The sequence below is a fragment of the Ailuropoda melanoleuca genome, chromosome 1 (assembly GCF_002007445.2).
Source record: "Ailuropoda melanoleuca isolate Jingjing chromosome 1, ASM200744v2, whole genome shotgun sequence".
In the NCBI taxonomy this organism is placed as follows: domain Eukaryota; kingdom Metazoa; phylum Chordata; class Mammalia; order Carnivora; family Ursidae; genus Ailuropoda; species Ailuropoda melanoleuca.
Genome location: NC_048218.1, coordinates 157374348 through 157389932, shown reverse-complemented (window position 1 = coordinate 157389932; position 15585 = coordinate 157374348). Strand labels below are relative to the sequence as shown.

The 15585-nt window shown below is 35.8% G+C and overlaps 1 protein-coding gene across 32 annotated transcripts in view; it reads right to left on the bottom strand.

Annotated features, from left to right (window-relative positions):
• HDAC9 (histone deacetylase 9) overlaps positions 1 to 15585 on the bottom strand; it is a 974909-nt gene that overhangs the window by 318260 nt on the left and 641064 nt on the right. For all 32 annotated transcript variants that reach the window (XR_004627984.1, XR_004627978.1, XM_034668867.1 and 29 more), the window contains 2 exons: positions 12951 to 13071; positions 6699 to 6748 (listed from right to left, as the gene is read on the bottom strand). Coding sequence is in view for 30 of the 32 variants with exons in the window: in XM_034668867.1 (XP_034524758.1) it covers positions 6699 to 6748; positions 12951 to 13071 (171 nt within the window). In the remaining 2 variants the exon portion in view is untranslated. The remainder of the gene's footprint in view (positions 1 to 6698; positions 6749 to 12950; positions 13072 to 15585) is intronic.

Below are 15585 nucleotides of genomic sequence, written 5' to 3'. Positions count from 1 at the left end.
GAAGCTGACCGAAGATCCCTTTTATCTAAGTAGTTCCATTTCCTTTACAACTCTAAATGTTCATCTACACTTCTACACTCAGGCCTTATGTTTTCTTGACAGAAGTGGCAACCAGTAGATGATTGTATATTCAAATTTATTTGAGTACTTTTTAATTTCTCAGAGTTTTTGTTTCATAGAACTATAAATTTCTTGAATTCAAAGCTTAATGTTCATCAAATCCATTTACCTTTAGCAACGGGAGAGTCTAAGTTTCAATTTCTCTAGAGTAATTGAATCATAGACCAGAGAAAAATAATAGAACAAGAAATTTCAGAAATGGATATATTTTCTTCTTCTCTGCTATTGACATTCCTTTGGTTGACAGTGTTGCTCATATAGTTTTTTATAGGTGTCGTGGTCCCAAGAAGGTAAAAAACACATGTGTAAAGCTTTGACAATGGCATTTTAAAGATATCTCATGTTGACAACAGAAAAATTTTAATAGCTGTCTTATATTCATGTGTACTTTAAATAAGAAAATTAAAATAGAATTTCTTTTTTTTTTTTTTTTAAAGATTTTAGTTATTTATTTGACAAAGATAGAAGCAGCCAGAGAGAGAGGGAACACAAGCAGGGGGAGTGGGAGAGGAAGAAGCAGGCTCCTAGCGGAGGAGCCTGATGTGGGGCTCGATCCCACAACGCCGGGATCACGCCCTGAGCCGAAGGCAGACGCTTAACCGCTGTGCCACCCAGGCGCCCCTAAAATAGAATTTCAAAATGCATCCTGTTGTGCTTAGCCATGAAGTCAAAGCAACAGAAAAAAGTTAATCACAAATGAGATTCTACAGCTAAGTGAATTAAGAAGGAAGTTAAGGTTTTCATTTCTAATTGTCCTCTTTTCTGCAATGAACATTGGACACTTAAAGGTTATATACAATTTTACATTTTGTAGTAAACATAGCTATGTATATATGTTTATCTCTGTGGGGAATATCATCTACTTCCCTGCAACTATTATTGAGTACATACAATAAGCAAAATCTATGCAATATTGGAAAATTCCTTTGTTATTCAGAAGGAATTTCCTAGCTTGCATAATATTTTGTACTGTATTTTCCACATCTGGGACAACATGATCTTTTTGTGGACTCTACAACTTGAACCAAAATTCTGAAACAATTTCATTAGGGCAACTTATCAGTTTTACTTTTTCCAGGCGCTATATGCGGTGTTCCTGCTAGTATCATTTGCATCCAGTTTAAAACTAATGAAAATCCAAATAGAAGAAGGGGAGATGGGAAAAGACAGATCCCAAATCTTAGTGGATCCTCACTGTGCTGGAGGGAAGAGGGCTGTGATGCATCTCTGATAGCAGCAGTGGAGGAAATGAAGCACTGATTGCAAGTCAGGTTTGAGCTGAGTACTAATACAAAGGAAATCGACATTATCCTGATTACTGCAAGTAAGAAACAGATGCCACCCCCACCTCTTTCTGCAGATGTAACAACAGGCACCGTGCCTGTTTAGGATAACTGGGAGGGAATAGCACATAATGCATATAGTTAACGATAAAACGAAGGGGTTCCTGACTCAATATCAAAACTTTGGAACATACAAATTTTGGCATAAACATTAGGTTTTATTGTTGTTATCGCTTTAGGGAAAAAAATTCCTTACTAATCAGCAATAGCTTAGTGCGATTGTTAAAAATATGGTGTGTTATTATGTCCTAAACAATTAATAGGCCTAGATATGCCCCCCAAGCCCCTCCCAAAAACTCATACAAATATGTGCATTCCTAATAATTCTTGAAAATTTATTTAGCTTATGACTACTTAAATTGTTCCCACAACGCTCTTCTTTCTTTTCTGTTCTGGAAGCTCCCTTCTCTGTGTTCCCACAGCACATCTGTCCAAATCAGCACAATGCATAGGCTATGAGCAACTGAGAAAAGTGGTTTCATTAGTCTTTGTATTCCTACACCTTATCTAATCACTGGCAAAAAGTCTTCTTTTCCTGGCCTTCACTCTTCATATGATGGCATATGTTATGCCTTCTAAATTACTGATTGTGCTTCGAAGAAGACCACTCTAAATAGCAGAAGAAAAATGTATTAATCAAATATTTCTGTTACACTGAATTTAACTATATGCCCATATATTTGGTCATAAACTAAATTATTTCCTGATATTATAATACAAAAGAGAAAGTCAGAGAGGTCCCTTAAAAGACTTGCCACTAGAAATTTTTTTTTTTTTTTTTTTTTTACTGTTATTGGTGAAGACCCAATGTAATGTAATGGGTAAAACAATACAAAGATACAAATGCAGTAGAAAACAGCAGAGAATTTTCTTCTGAATGTATGTATATATAATATTTATATATATGTGAATTTTATGTATCAGAGGAGAGACTTACATTTTAAATCTGACAGAAAAGAAAACTTGAGACATTTCATCCAAATTTGCCTCCTGTACGGTGAGTATAGTTAGTACATAACTGAAATGTCTGCTGAAAACCTCAGGGCAACTGAAATGAGCCTTAAATTACCTCCCCATAACCACCTAATCCTTCTCCCCAACTCCCCCTTTCCAAATCACAAAAATGACATCTCTAACCTTCACAGTGTGTCAGATTTAGGAGTAATCAAATAGAATATGGGCAGAGTAAAAGTTTGTAATAAAAAGCCAGCTTCGTGTTCACAGATTGACTGAGTTGCTGCTGGAGAAGGTGCCTTGATTAAACCTCACAGAGCCTCATTTTCGGCACATCTTTGACCAGTTAGGCGGGCCCAGATTCTGCCCATGCTCAGCAATTCCTCATTCCTCCTAGGGAATTGTTCTGCCTCTTCCACAGCTCCTCCTCCTCCAATTAAGGGTCTGACACTGCCCATTGACTACGTTTATTTTTCTGCCTTTTGGCACCAGGAGCTTTTCTGTTGTAGGATAAAAGTGGAATTCTCTGCTGTCTGCAGGGCTTTCCCCAGGGAACAGAGCATGAAACCCAAACTTATATATAAAATCATATCCTGTTTGCAAACATCATATTCCCTTTGCTTCTCACTAATCTGGTCCTGTAAACCCCAGCACAGCTTGAGAGCCCATTCCTCATCTAAACAAATGCCATAAGCTCCTTTATACTTTTACAACCATGTCAAAAAATAATATTGCCTGCCAATAGTGATGTGATTGGAGTTGCCTCCTCCGAGCCATAAAAGAAGTGCAGAGTCTGTTATCAATTTCTCTAAGTGTATCAAGGGAATTATGGGTCGATTCAGTTCCAAGTTATAAATGACAACTCAAAAGCCGCAGAAGCGTTTGAAGCTGGGAGCTGATGACGACATTATCATAAAAGCCTGCTCGTCCCTGCTTTTGTGGTTTTTTTGTGGCCTATCAAGTGAAGAGGGAAAAATAAAGCTGAGAAATGATTTCAAGATTTCTTCACACAGCAGCAGGTCAGATGGCCAGAAAAATGATCACTATTTTTAGTGATATACCCTTAAGAGTGAGAACTAAAATGGTTCCGCACTGGCTTTTATTTCCAGAGTCCCTTAATTATCTATATCATTAGATGATGACCAAGTCCTGGGATTTGGTAAAATGCTCTCTGCAACTGATGCATTTTCTTGTAGTGCAATCAGACACTAATGAGACGTGAGTCATGCCACAGTAACTAACAAAATGAGAACCAAACCAAAATTCAAAGGAATAAGAAACTCTTGCAACTGTTGCTCAAAATGCAATTCTGGAAAACATACTTTAAAGCACCTTAAGTACCATTGTCCGTTGAAGCGACTTAACCAACTACTGGCAAATTATCACGAGTACACTTATCATGATGAGCACTGGGTAATGTTTAGAATTGTTGAATTGCTATATTTTACATCTAAAGCTAATATAACACGATGTTAACTATATCATAATTAAAAAACTTAAAAAATTATCATATGCAGTTTTAGGAGAAAATTTAATAAGAAATAGGGATTTTTCTGATTTCACAATGTCCCAGGTAGTCTCCCCAAAAGCCAGTCAACCCATCAGCCTTCAATAGGTATATATTCTAGGGACTGGAGTTTAATAATTGGGGAGCATTAAGTATTTTGGAATTTAAACGAATAATATGAACTAGAAAAGTACCTCAACACAGGAGCAATTTTGGTGGTTTCCAAGTTTTCTGAAGTGCCCCATGTTGTGAAGTTGGGCCACTCTTAGTTCATACTGGCCACCTTTGTATACTTAATATGTCAAGGAGTGTCCCAAAGGTAAAAATTTAGACTGGTACGAATATACAGGATTCAGAGTTTGTCTTAGGACTTATAATAAAACCCAAGATCTGAGGGACAAGAAGGTTTCCGAATGCCTAAGAACACAATTTGGTTTCTGGAAAGAACAAAAAAAGGCCAAATCAAACTAGTTCTCTAGAGTACCAACATGGACAAGCTTGTGTGTGCACATGCATGTATCACACACATGTTCACACTCACTTGGACCTACATAAAACCACCAGACCTTCAGAAGACCAAGGGTCCAATCTAATAAACAGAAGTGCCTCTCTCCAGCCCTCTCCAGCACTGAAGTCAAACTAATGCAGTCTTCCACCTCCTGCCTCTGCTTGCTGAAGCTAGATTTACCTACTACCATTGCTGCCACCAAGGATAAAGTCAGTGTTTGGGGACATTAGTGAGGATGTATTCTGTGATACTGACTGTGCTTTGTGTTGGACATACAGTGACAAAAGCAGTACTCACTCTTCATTCCTTAGGCACTTCTAAGAGTTTACTAGAGCAGTTCTAGCTAAGGAATAAGAAGTTACCTTGGTATGGGTTTAGAGCAGTTGAGTAGAGGTGCTTTGTGTTCAAGGGATAGTGTAGTACAGGCACAATCCAAGTCAGACTTGGGAGATGGAGCCTAAGGAGCTTTCCTCATTTCAGCTCTGGGTCATGAATTAAGTGTGAAGGAGTGGGAATTTGATGACTTTCACTCTTTTAACATCTTTGCTTTCCTCTCCATCATTGTACCTTCTAATTAGCTATTAGCTTTCATTCTTTGCTTCATTCGCAGGTAATCAGCCATTCTCTTAAAATGAGCACTTGGCATTTTAGAAAATAAGCACAAAAGCCAATGAAACCTATTTTACAAATCAGTTTATCCTCTGCTTTCTCAAATGATTGTACAAGTTCCTGGCTTTGCAGGGAGTTTGCTAAAAATAATGAAGGATTTATGTAGGATGGTGACTGTCTTGTGCTCAGGGTCAAAAAATGAAGCTCACTGGTGAGCTGCCACAAAAGGGACCACACTATACCAGCCACACTGTTGCACTGCTAGGCTCTAGGGACTGTGGCCGGCCTGCTGAAGATGAAAAACATGGAAGGACCTAATGAGCTCTTTTAGAACTCCTGCACACGGACATGCACATCAACCTCATACTTTTAGCCTAAACCTTTACTGTGTGACTTCAGGAAAATAATAGTTCTCTGAGTGCTCAGTTTCTCATCTGCAAAACGGTATTAATAATAATAATAACTATTTTACAAAGCTCTTATAAACCTCAGTTGTATGTTAGCAAAATATAAAATCCAAGCAGATGTTGGTTGTCATAGTTGCCATTCTTATTTCTAGAGAGGGCAGAATCACAGGTGAAGGAATAGAAAGATTATCCTTGCGAAATCTAGAATCACTAAAACAATAGAATTAAAATATACGGGATTTTCCTGTATAAGATTTATTTATAGCAATATGTTGCCTAAAATATGACATACACAGTTCTTCCCCTTTAATATCCAAGAAGCCTAACTGATTTAAATTCCTCAGTCTTTGAAACCTGATCGAGAATTATGCTGTCTTAACATGGTTTAACACTTAGTTCTATAGGATGACAGTTTGGTACTGGTAAGGGTTAACTTTAAATAGACTGCAGGTTAAAGAATGTGTTCTAATCATCCACAAAAATGTAGACGTTTTTCTTCATATGTCACTGGATTCAAACAAATTTGTCCTTGAAATGTGATATAAATATCCTGGGGAAAAAAAGCTTTGTTAATTACTGAAGACAAAAATGACCCTAGGGGTTCACAAACAAAATGTGCCACAATGCAAAGCACTGCTATTTTCATCAGGAATATAATGTACTTGCATACTTAGTGTGACTCTATTGTGAACTTAATTCTGCTGCAAAACTGTTAAATCCTCTTGTGTTAACTTTTCTCCAGCTACATAAAAGTCTAACAACGCTGGCTTTATGGGCATGTGACCTGTGTAGTCACACAAAACCCTAGAGTCAGAAGGGTCGCACGGTTGTATTAATTCACTGAGTCGCCATCTTGAAATTCTTAGTAAGTTTTGAGCACGGGGACCTGCATTTTTATTGGGAATTGAGCCCTACAAATTATTTAGCCAGTCCTGAAGTCTAGGATAACTTTTACTGAGACATGGCCTGAATTGGTAAATCAAAGGAGATATATATTTTTTTTAAGATTTTATTTATTTATTCGACAGAGATAGAGACAGCTAGTGAGAGAGGGAACACAAGCAGGGGGAATGGGAGAGGAAGAAGCAGGCTCATAGCAGAGGAGCCTGATGTGGGGCTCGATCCCATAACACCGGGATCACACCCTGAGCCGAAGGCAGACGCTTAACCGCTGTGCCACCCAGGCACCCCAAAGGAGATATTTTTGGTAACTTATGTTATTTCAAAGCAGTAAACAAACTCATACTCACCCCAAGTCCACCACAAGGTAATGAAGAAAAAAACTTTTGAGAGGCATCACCTACACATTAAGAAGACATGAAAAAATATATCAATTGGGAACATAACTGTAATTTAATAAATTTTAGTGTTTATTAACACATAGTATCATGTCACATAGTATTTATCACTTGATTCAGAAGAAAATTAATCAAATTTTATATAGGTACAAACTTAAAGCAAATAAATTATTATTACATGTAGAGTCTATTGCCCCACATGAACACAAACCTATGAAATTTGAGTCTCAAAAAAATTTTAGCTGCCTTACACATCATTTAATATATCACATCTTTTTAAATATATATTTTACTTAAAATAACTCAGCTATTCTCTGAGCATATCCCTCTAAGGTGATGTTTTGAGCCACAACTTTTTGAAAAACACTGTCATTTTTTAAATGTTTCAAATATTTAAACATCTACTCAAATATACACTTACTCTCAATTTCTACTTCAGATATAACTAAGACAGAGTATACTATAAGCCTCTTCAAAATCCCCATTTTTTAAACAAAGCAGAAAATACTATAATAAGGATAAACCTTTTGGGAAATCTATAAAATGTAAGTAGAAATATATCTTCTTTAAAATATATACCAGTCTTGCTTGTGACTGTCTCTTAGAATTGATATTTCATGGAATTTTTAATCATTTTTTAACCTACATTTTCATTTTCTACATTATCTAAAACAAAAATATTCACCCCTAAATCTCCCTGCAAAGTAATTGAAGGAAAAGGCAATGATTATTTCTATCCCAAATCATTTGCTGTATTGATGATCAATGAAATAAAAAATAATGAAAATTGAAAATGGGTTTGTGGCAGACTTCACATGACATGTCATTAAAAGCCTAACTAGATTTTGTTGTCAAAGAAGAACATTTATTTTGCAAACAATAAATTGAGTTGGTTTTTCAAATGCAATTTCTAATGGATGAGAAATGATAATGAAAAATATAAGTACATATGAAAAAATAAGACATCTCCTTACATATAAAGGTGAGAAAAAAAGAAAAAATGAGAAATCAACAGAAAAAATAAGGAAACCATGGAAAAATGTTAAAACTGGAATAATGACATAAAAAATACATTAAAAAATTTATGGACAGCTTGGAGAAGGGCAAAGTTCTGTGTTTTTGTTTTTTATTATGTTATGTTAGTCACCATACAGTACATCATTAGTTTTTGATGTAGTGTTCCATGATTCATTGTTTGCTTATAACACCCAGTGCTCCATGCAATATGTGTCCTCCTTAATACCCATCACCAGGCTAACCCATCTCGCCTCCCCTCTAAAACCCTCAGATTGTTTCCAGGAATCCAGTCTCTCATGATTCCCACCCCCTTCATTTTTCGAAGAGCAAAGTTTTCTTAAGTGGTTGTTGCTCATAACAATGATATTTCTGTATTCTTGAATATTTTTCAAGGATGTTTTGGTCACATGTGAAATTAAAATACATAATATTATATATATTAATGTCTGAACTTTTCATTCTACAGCCAGTAAAAAGAGATAAAGGTAATATTGTAATGTAATAAATTTAAAGTACTTTTTAAAAATCATTAAGCTCTAAGAGAATAAGTAAAATAAATGATAAGCTGCTTAAGGAGAATTTTTATTTAGTAATGTTTACAATAATATAAAACAGCCAAATAGTCAATAATTTAAATTTAGTAATGTGTAAAAAAAATTTTAACTCACTGAATTGACTGGATTTATTTTTTAATAATGCTACATTGCCTTACCCATGGACTCAGATCTAGCTAGCCACAAGATAATGATAACTGGTAGTAAGAACGACAGGAATATTAATGCAAAGGAAAACCTTGCACCAGAAATGACTGGAGAAAATGTTTTTAAAGTGTCACCTTACAGAGTCTTCAGTATTTAAAGAGATAAATGGTGCCCATTTTCAAATCTAATCATTTTATAAGCTATAGATGTCTTTTAAGATACAAAGACTAATAGGTCTGGTCATAATGAACTTTTACTTAAATTCTTCCTCCTAACTCCAGAACATAACTATCAAAAACAGTAATACCATTTTAACTCAGAAAATCACACAATTGAATGAATTTCAATTAAATGTGCTTGCACAATGACAGATACCAACCCCTCCCCTTCTGTGTTGGGAGGGAGTGGGGGAGAAAGAAGGATATATGGGAGTGAAAGAATGGGTTAAAGAGAGGGAAAATATCTTAATGATTATAAATTTCTATATATTTGTACATGCCAACTTTATTCTGGTCTTTTACATTTAAGTAAAAAGCCACAAAAATTCAAATTTCATAAAAAGGAAAATAAAAATAAAAACTTAAAAAAAAACAAATTTCATAAGGAACAAAAAAAAAGGATGAAAAGTTAAACTTTTAAAAGAATGGGATTATTCACTTAGAATTTGAATTAAGGAAAACTAGCTAAGTTTCTGGATTCACAAGAGAAACTGAAGTAGTTCAAAGGTATTAACAAAGTTGAATTTAGGGGCACCTCAGTGGCTCAGCTGTTTAAGCATCTGCCTTCGGCTTGGGTCAGGATCCCAGGGTCCTGGGATGGAGCCTTGCTCAGGCTTCCTGTTCAGTGGGAAGCCTGCTTCTTCCTCTGCCTCTGCCCCTCTCCGCCAGCTCGTGTCTGTGTGTGTGTGTCGCGCACGCACGCGTGCACATGTTTGCACTCTCCCTCTCTCAAATAAATAAAATCTTCAAAAAAAGAGTTGAATTTAGTGCTTAAAATCAGGATCTAACAGTGCAACATCCCTGTTTATCTTTACTCATGTAGTCTGCACACAATATTGAACTTGCTGCACTGATCCCTGAGAGGTACCTATGGAAATCCTCATGTGTATCTAAAGGTAATTCTAAAATCACCAACTGTATGAATATTATCCCACATTACGTACTAAAAACTAATGACATATATGGCCAATTTATTTAAATTAAAACTGTAAAAACTACCAAGATATGGAAGTAGCCCAAGTGTCCATCAACTAATAAATGGATAAAGATGTGGTATATATCTACAATGGAATATTACCCAGCCATAAAAAAGGATGAAATCTTGCTATTTGCAACGACATGGATGGAGCTAGAGAGTACGATGCTAAGCGAAATAAGTCAGTGATAGAAAAACAAATACCATATGATTTCACTCACATGAGGAATTTGAGAAAATGCCTGGGTGGCTCAGTCAGTTAAGTGTTGGACTCTTGATTTCTGTTCAGGTCATGATCTCAGGGTCCTGGGATTGAACCCTGAGTCAAGCTCCACCCTGGGCATGGAGCCTGCTTAAGATTCTCTCTCCCTCTCCTTCTGTGTCTCCCCTGCTCACTGGCTCATGCGCATGCACACTTTCTCTCTCTCCCTCCCTCTCCCTCAAAAAACAACAACAACAACAACAAAGGGAAATAGAAAGAGAGAGAGAGAGACAAACCGCGAAACAGACTCTTAATTATAGAAAACAAACTGATGGTTACCAGGGAGAGGAAGGGAATGGATTAAATAGGTGATGGAGATTAAGGACTGCACTTGCTGTGATGAGCACCTGGTATGTACAGAACTAGAATTAAAATAAAACATTAGAAAAAAGAATGGGGATGGGTATATTCCAATAAAACTTCATCAATGGACAATGACAAAAAAATCCTTCAAAAACTCAACTATTGATACTTGGTGTTTTCATGGCAAACATACATGAAAACGACCTTTGTCCAGGTTCTAAATTATACATTGGAATTCACTTTTAAATCATCAAATTTTAAAATGATATATTTGTCGGCTATTTTCAGAAAATCAGTTTTGTTCAAAAGTGTCAAATTTCATTAAAAAAACAGTGGTATTGCCATGTTTCATAAGTAAAACAGTTTGGACTTGCTGAAGTTTATTTCTTTGTTTCTTCTATAGATATGTCCTTTCTCTTAAAAAGTACAATGGTTGCTTGAAACATCTCTCAAACACCTATGTAAGTTTATCCCAATTAAATCCAAAGTACCTACTCCTGTGCCTAGGTTGATTTATCATTTGAGACCATAGTTAGAATTAAAAAATTAGAAAGATTTGGGGCGCCTGGGTGGCACAGCGGTTAAGCGTCTGCCTTCGGCTCAGGGCGTGATCCCGGCATTATGGGATCGAGCCCCCACATCAGGCTCCTCCGCTATGAGCCTGCTTCTTCCTCTCCCACTCCCCCTGCTTGTGTTCCCTCTCTCACTGGCTGTCTCTATCTCTTCAAATAAATAAATAAAATCTTTAAAAAAAATTAGAAAGATTTTCTATTTATTTCCTCTTAACTAAATTAAAAAATTATCAAAATGGACATAACTTTCTATCTTAAATACATGAGTATTTTGATCTCATAAAACCATGAAAGTTAATGTTCAATTTACTTGATCTTTGTGGAAACTAGGTGGTATTATTAATTCATGTTAAAGTAAGGACATTTATTAAACAGTACCCATAGCAAAAGAAGTACTGTATGTAAAAGATCGGCATGTTCAAAGACTGATTCCTTCAAATGAAATTAGAAAAAAAAAAACAGATTATTTATGTTTGGACTGACTTGCCTTTATATTAATATATAACTTTAATTCTACTATACAAATTATTTCCCATCATCAAATTTTAACATATTTTCTAAAAATTGAGTAATCTTTGTTTCCATTTCTGTCAATTTCTCTCCAAGCTACCACTACCCACCCCGCATGCACATGCTCACATACACTTACCCATATGCCCTTACTTCATAAATTTAGGGATGCCTGCCACTTATTTTAAAAAGGCAGAATGGAAGCATTAAAATGGGTAACCATTAATTTCCCTTTATAATTGCTTTACAAGATGCCTGCCTACTATATGTCATATACTTGCTTTTGTGGGTTTTTTTTTTAAAGATTATTTATTTTTTATTTGAGAGAGAGAGAGAGAGACAGAGAGAGAGTGCATGCAGGAGCATGAGCACACAAGGTGGGGCGGGGGGCAGAGGGAGGAGGAGAGACTCTCAACCCAACTCCACGCTGAGGAAGGAGCCCGAAAGGGAGCTTGATCATGAACTGAGCTGAAACCAAGATTTGGATGCTTAACCAACTGAGCCACCCAGGCGCCCTCATATCTTGTTTTTGAACTGTTTAGGACCAGTTAACATAAATCATTTAGAAATAGTATTAAATTAGGTGAAAGAGTCCGAAACTGGATCTGACACAATAGGCTTATTTGAAAGAAAGGGACAAGAAAAAAATCCTAAAATGCCCTTTTACTTAAAATACTTAAAACATGGTCCTTGTGGCATATATTGTCACGTCGTGTATTGTTATTTCATTACAAAAGATTAATGAATTTAATATAATTAATATTAATTGTTCTAGCTAAAATAGTTTGTCACAAACTGTTTTCTGAAATCTGTTGTTTCTATCACTCATATAAAGTTTATGTAAAGCTCTGCAACATAAATTTTATTTTAAAATCTGATAGTAAATGTATGAAAAATTATATATTAATTAAAAATTACATTTATTAGTTTTCTACTTCTGCCATCTACTTAACTATCTAATTCCATAGTTAAGGCATTCATTAAATAGATTATACCAAGATTTAAAGTGCAAGGTGCCTGGCTGGCTCAGTTTGAAGAGCAGGCAACTCTTGATCCTGGGATTGTGAGTTCGAGCCCCACACTGGGTATAAAGATTACTTAAAAAATGATAAGTTTTTTAAAAAATGCAATCTTATTATAAAATGCAGTATTCTAGCATACTAATAAGGAGTTTTAACTTAAGTAAGTTCATACTATGCCCTTTGTTTGTTAAGGTCATAGAAAAGAAGAACTAAAAGACACAAAAGAAATTGGAAAGGTGAAGATAAATTTGCATAAAGAATGTGAAAACCTTTCTTTTCGTTTTAGTTTAAAAATGTAAGCAAACAAATTCAACAATGCATCCCTTCCTGTAGGCTAAAACATAGTGAACAAATACTTACTCAAATAAAGGTTAATTTAAAAGTAAACATCATGGAACTTGCATTATGATTTTTTCTGATGCAAGATTTTCTTTTTTTTTCTTTCAAGATTTTCTTAATCTACATTGGCTTTTATTGAAACAACTCATTCCACAGAGCAAAGCTGTTGGAAAAGCTGATTGTTTTTGTCACACTGCTTGCCAAGTATTTTAAACTGACAACAGCATTGACTAATGATAGTGCTGGAATGTGCTGTTCTCAGTAGAACCGAGACCCATACAGACCTAGGAGTGTCCTGGGGTCCAGCTTCTGTCCATCCAGGGGGTTGGTGCCATACAACAGTGAGTGATGTTCAGAATGAACAAGCTGTATTTCCTCCAGGCTAGCTTTTCGACCTTGAATTCGCTGAAAGAAAACAGCAGAAGCCCACAGTACTCCACTGACAACATTTAGAAGAAAGTAAGACCTAAGTCACATTTAAGATGATTAACAATGAACCGAATTTCATCATGCAGGAATGTGACACCGATTTGCTTAGTAAAGTACCATAATAACATTTGAAAAATTGAGCGTATGTAAGGTTCAGATCCTACGGATTGCTTGTGCCTAATTGGGCAACCGACATAAAGCAAAGTCTTCTTTGGCATAAAAAATCAATCTATAACAAAAAAATTAATAGTTAACTCCTTTGTAAAAGTATCAGCTTAAAAACAAACAACGGCTAAAAAAAAATAAAAAACAACAAAAAAAACAAGGGGCTACTATTTGGCTGAGAAGTAAATTCATTAAAATCTTATTTTACACTCACCTGTAGAAGTTGTTGAAACAAATTCTTTATTATTTCTTAAAGAACATAAGCACCAATACATTTTAATGTATATGATTATCACCAAAATGCTGATCACTTCATGTGTGTGCACCTCACAGAATTATTAATCTAGATCAATGTTTCAAAGTGCGTCCTATGGGGTCAGTAACATTTTAGGAACTGTTTATGAACTGTCTGTGGTGAGGTCTATATAGAAATTCAGAGTAAGTATTTAGAAACTTTTATAGTAATTGGGCAGACTATTTTTATGTCTCCCGAATCTAATATAATCTTGGGTGTCTTCAATTTTTATCTTATTTTTATTGTAATTTAATGTATTTTATAAAACCACTGGTCTGTGACACAAAAGAAAAACCGCTCTTTAGCCAGAGACTGTCTGACGTACTCTAGACTCGGTCAATATTTTTATGCACACGCTAGGCAGAAACTTGCACTTCAACTAACAAAGCATGGTTCTTCAACATAGACAAAAGTGTACATTAAGTGAAACCTCAATTAGTCAATATGCAAAGTATTTTTCCTGGCCACATTTCTCAGTTGGCAGGCATATCTATAGACCCAATAAACATCATGCTGGGCATGCCTCCGTGGTTCAATCAGTTAAGTGACTGCCTTAGGCTCAGATCATGATCCCAGGGTCCTGGGACTGAGTCCCACATTGGGCTTCTTGCTTAGTAGGGAGCCTGCTTCTCCCTCTGCCTGCCGCTCCCCCTGCTTGTGCTCACTAGCTCTCTCTCTCTCTCTCTAACAAATAAATAAATAAATAAATATTTTTAAAAAAATAAGTAAATAAAAATTAAAAAAACATCATGCTTGTGTATGAAGTTAATTAGCCATTCTTTTGAAAATTGCTGTGCTTCCTAAAATTACCCAGGCAGTATTAACATTTCACTTAAGATACGTACCAAAACAAGGTACCTGTAATTCCTAGTATTCTATTAGTAGAGAACTACACTGAAATTCAAAGAGAATGCTATCCTCTCATATTCCTGACCATGGAATCACCAGTTGACATGGAAACATCAGGAGACAACACCTCTCTCAGGACCAGGGCAATTCCATACTCAACCTCCCTAGTTTAAGGAGATGTGGTTGCTATTGGTGTTTAAGGGAGTAGGCTCAATATGCAGACACTTCCTAGGGGTTTACTGGGTAGAGGGCAGAGCTGCGCTTGTCACAGAAAATAAATCATGTCATAGTGAGAGAGGAATGGTGGGAGACCCGAGGGGTAAGAACAGGGTAGCGGGAATGATGTAAAACAGAAACTTCTTGACACTGTGCTATTATGTGGCAAATAAATAAACAAATGCTTATGGAATTTTCTTTGTCATAGCACTGAAGTTCCTGGTTTTTGACACCCAATTTACATTTCTAGAAAAAATTTTTAAATCCTTTAGAGAAATTATTCCTAGTTAGGTGTTGAGTGATGAAATTAAACCAGGTAATGCTGAAGATGAAGGCAAATTTAGTGATGGCCACCCTGTCAACCACTGCTCTGATCAATAAACAAACATGTTATTGACATAAGTGGCTTGCTGGTAAACATCAGATTTGGAAGCATTTATGGAGGACCAGAACAACCAAAGAAAGAGAATGGCAAATAATGAGATAAAATAAGCAAGAGAAAGTTCAAAGAAATATTAAAGGTTAACATTTTAACTGTGAGATTTCAGCTGGTGGAAAATCCCCCAAGATAAACAGTGGTAACTCCATGGTCTGAGTCACCTAAAATTGGAATGAGCACAGCACTGGAAACCAGACTGTGGTAACCAGTCTTAGTCTGGCAGAATAATGAACAACATGAAATAACAGGGCTTCCAGCTCTCATTTCTGTGAGTCTATGAAATTGACAGCCACTAACATTTTACATGCTGATACAGTGAAACATCTATATCTTAAACAATGTCAGTTCTATACTAACAATCAAAACCACGTTTTGACTACTATCATAAAGTTTTGTCAGTTTTTTCCCTTGCTCTTTCTCTATGAAGATTTTTTTTTCAACTCTAAATTGAATTTTTGCCTCTGGCATAACATTAAATACCATTAATAATAAACATATCTTTATTTTTTTCATAAACTAGTCACAT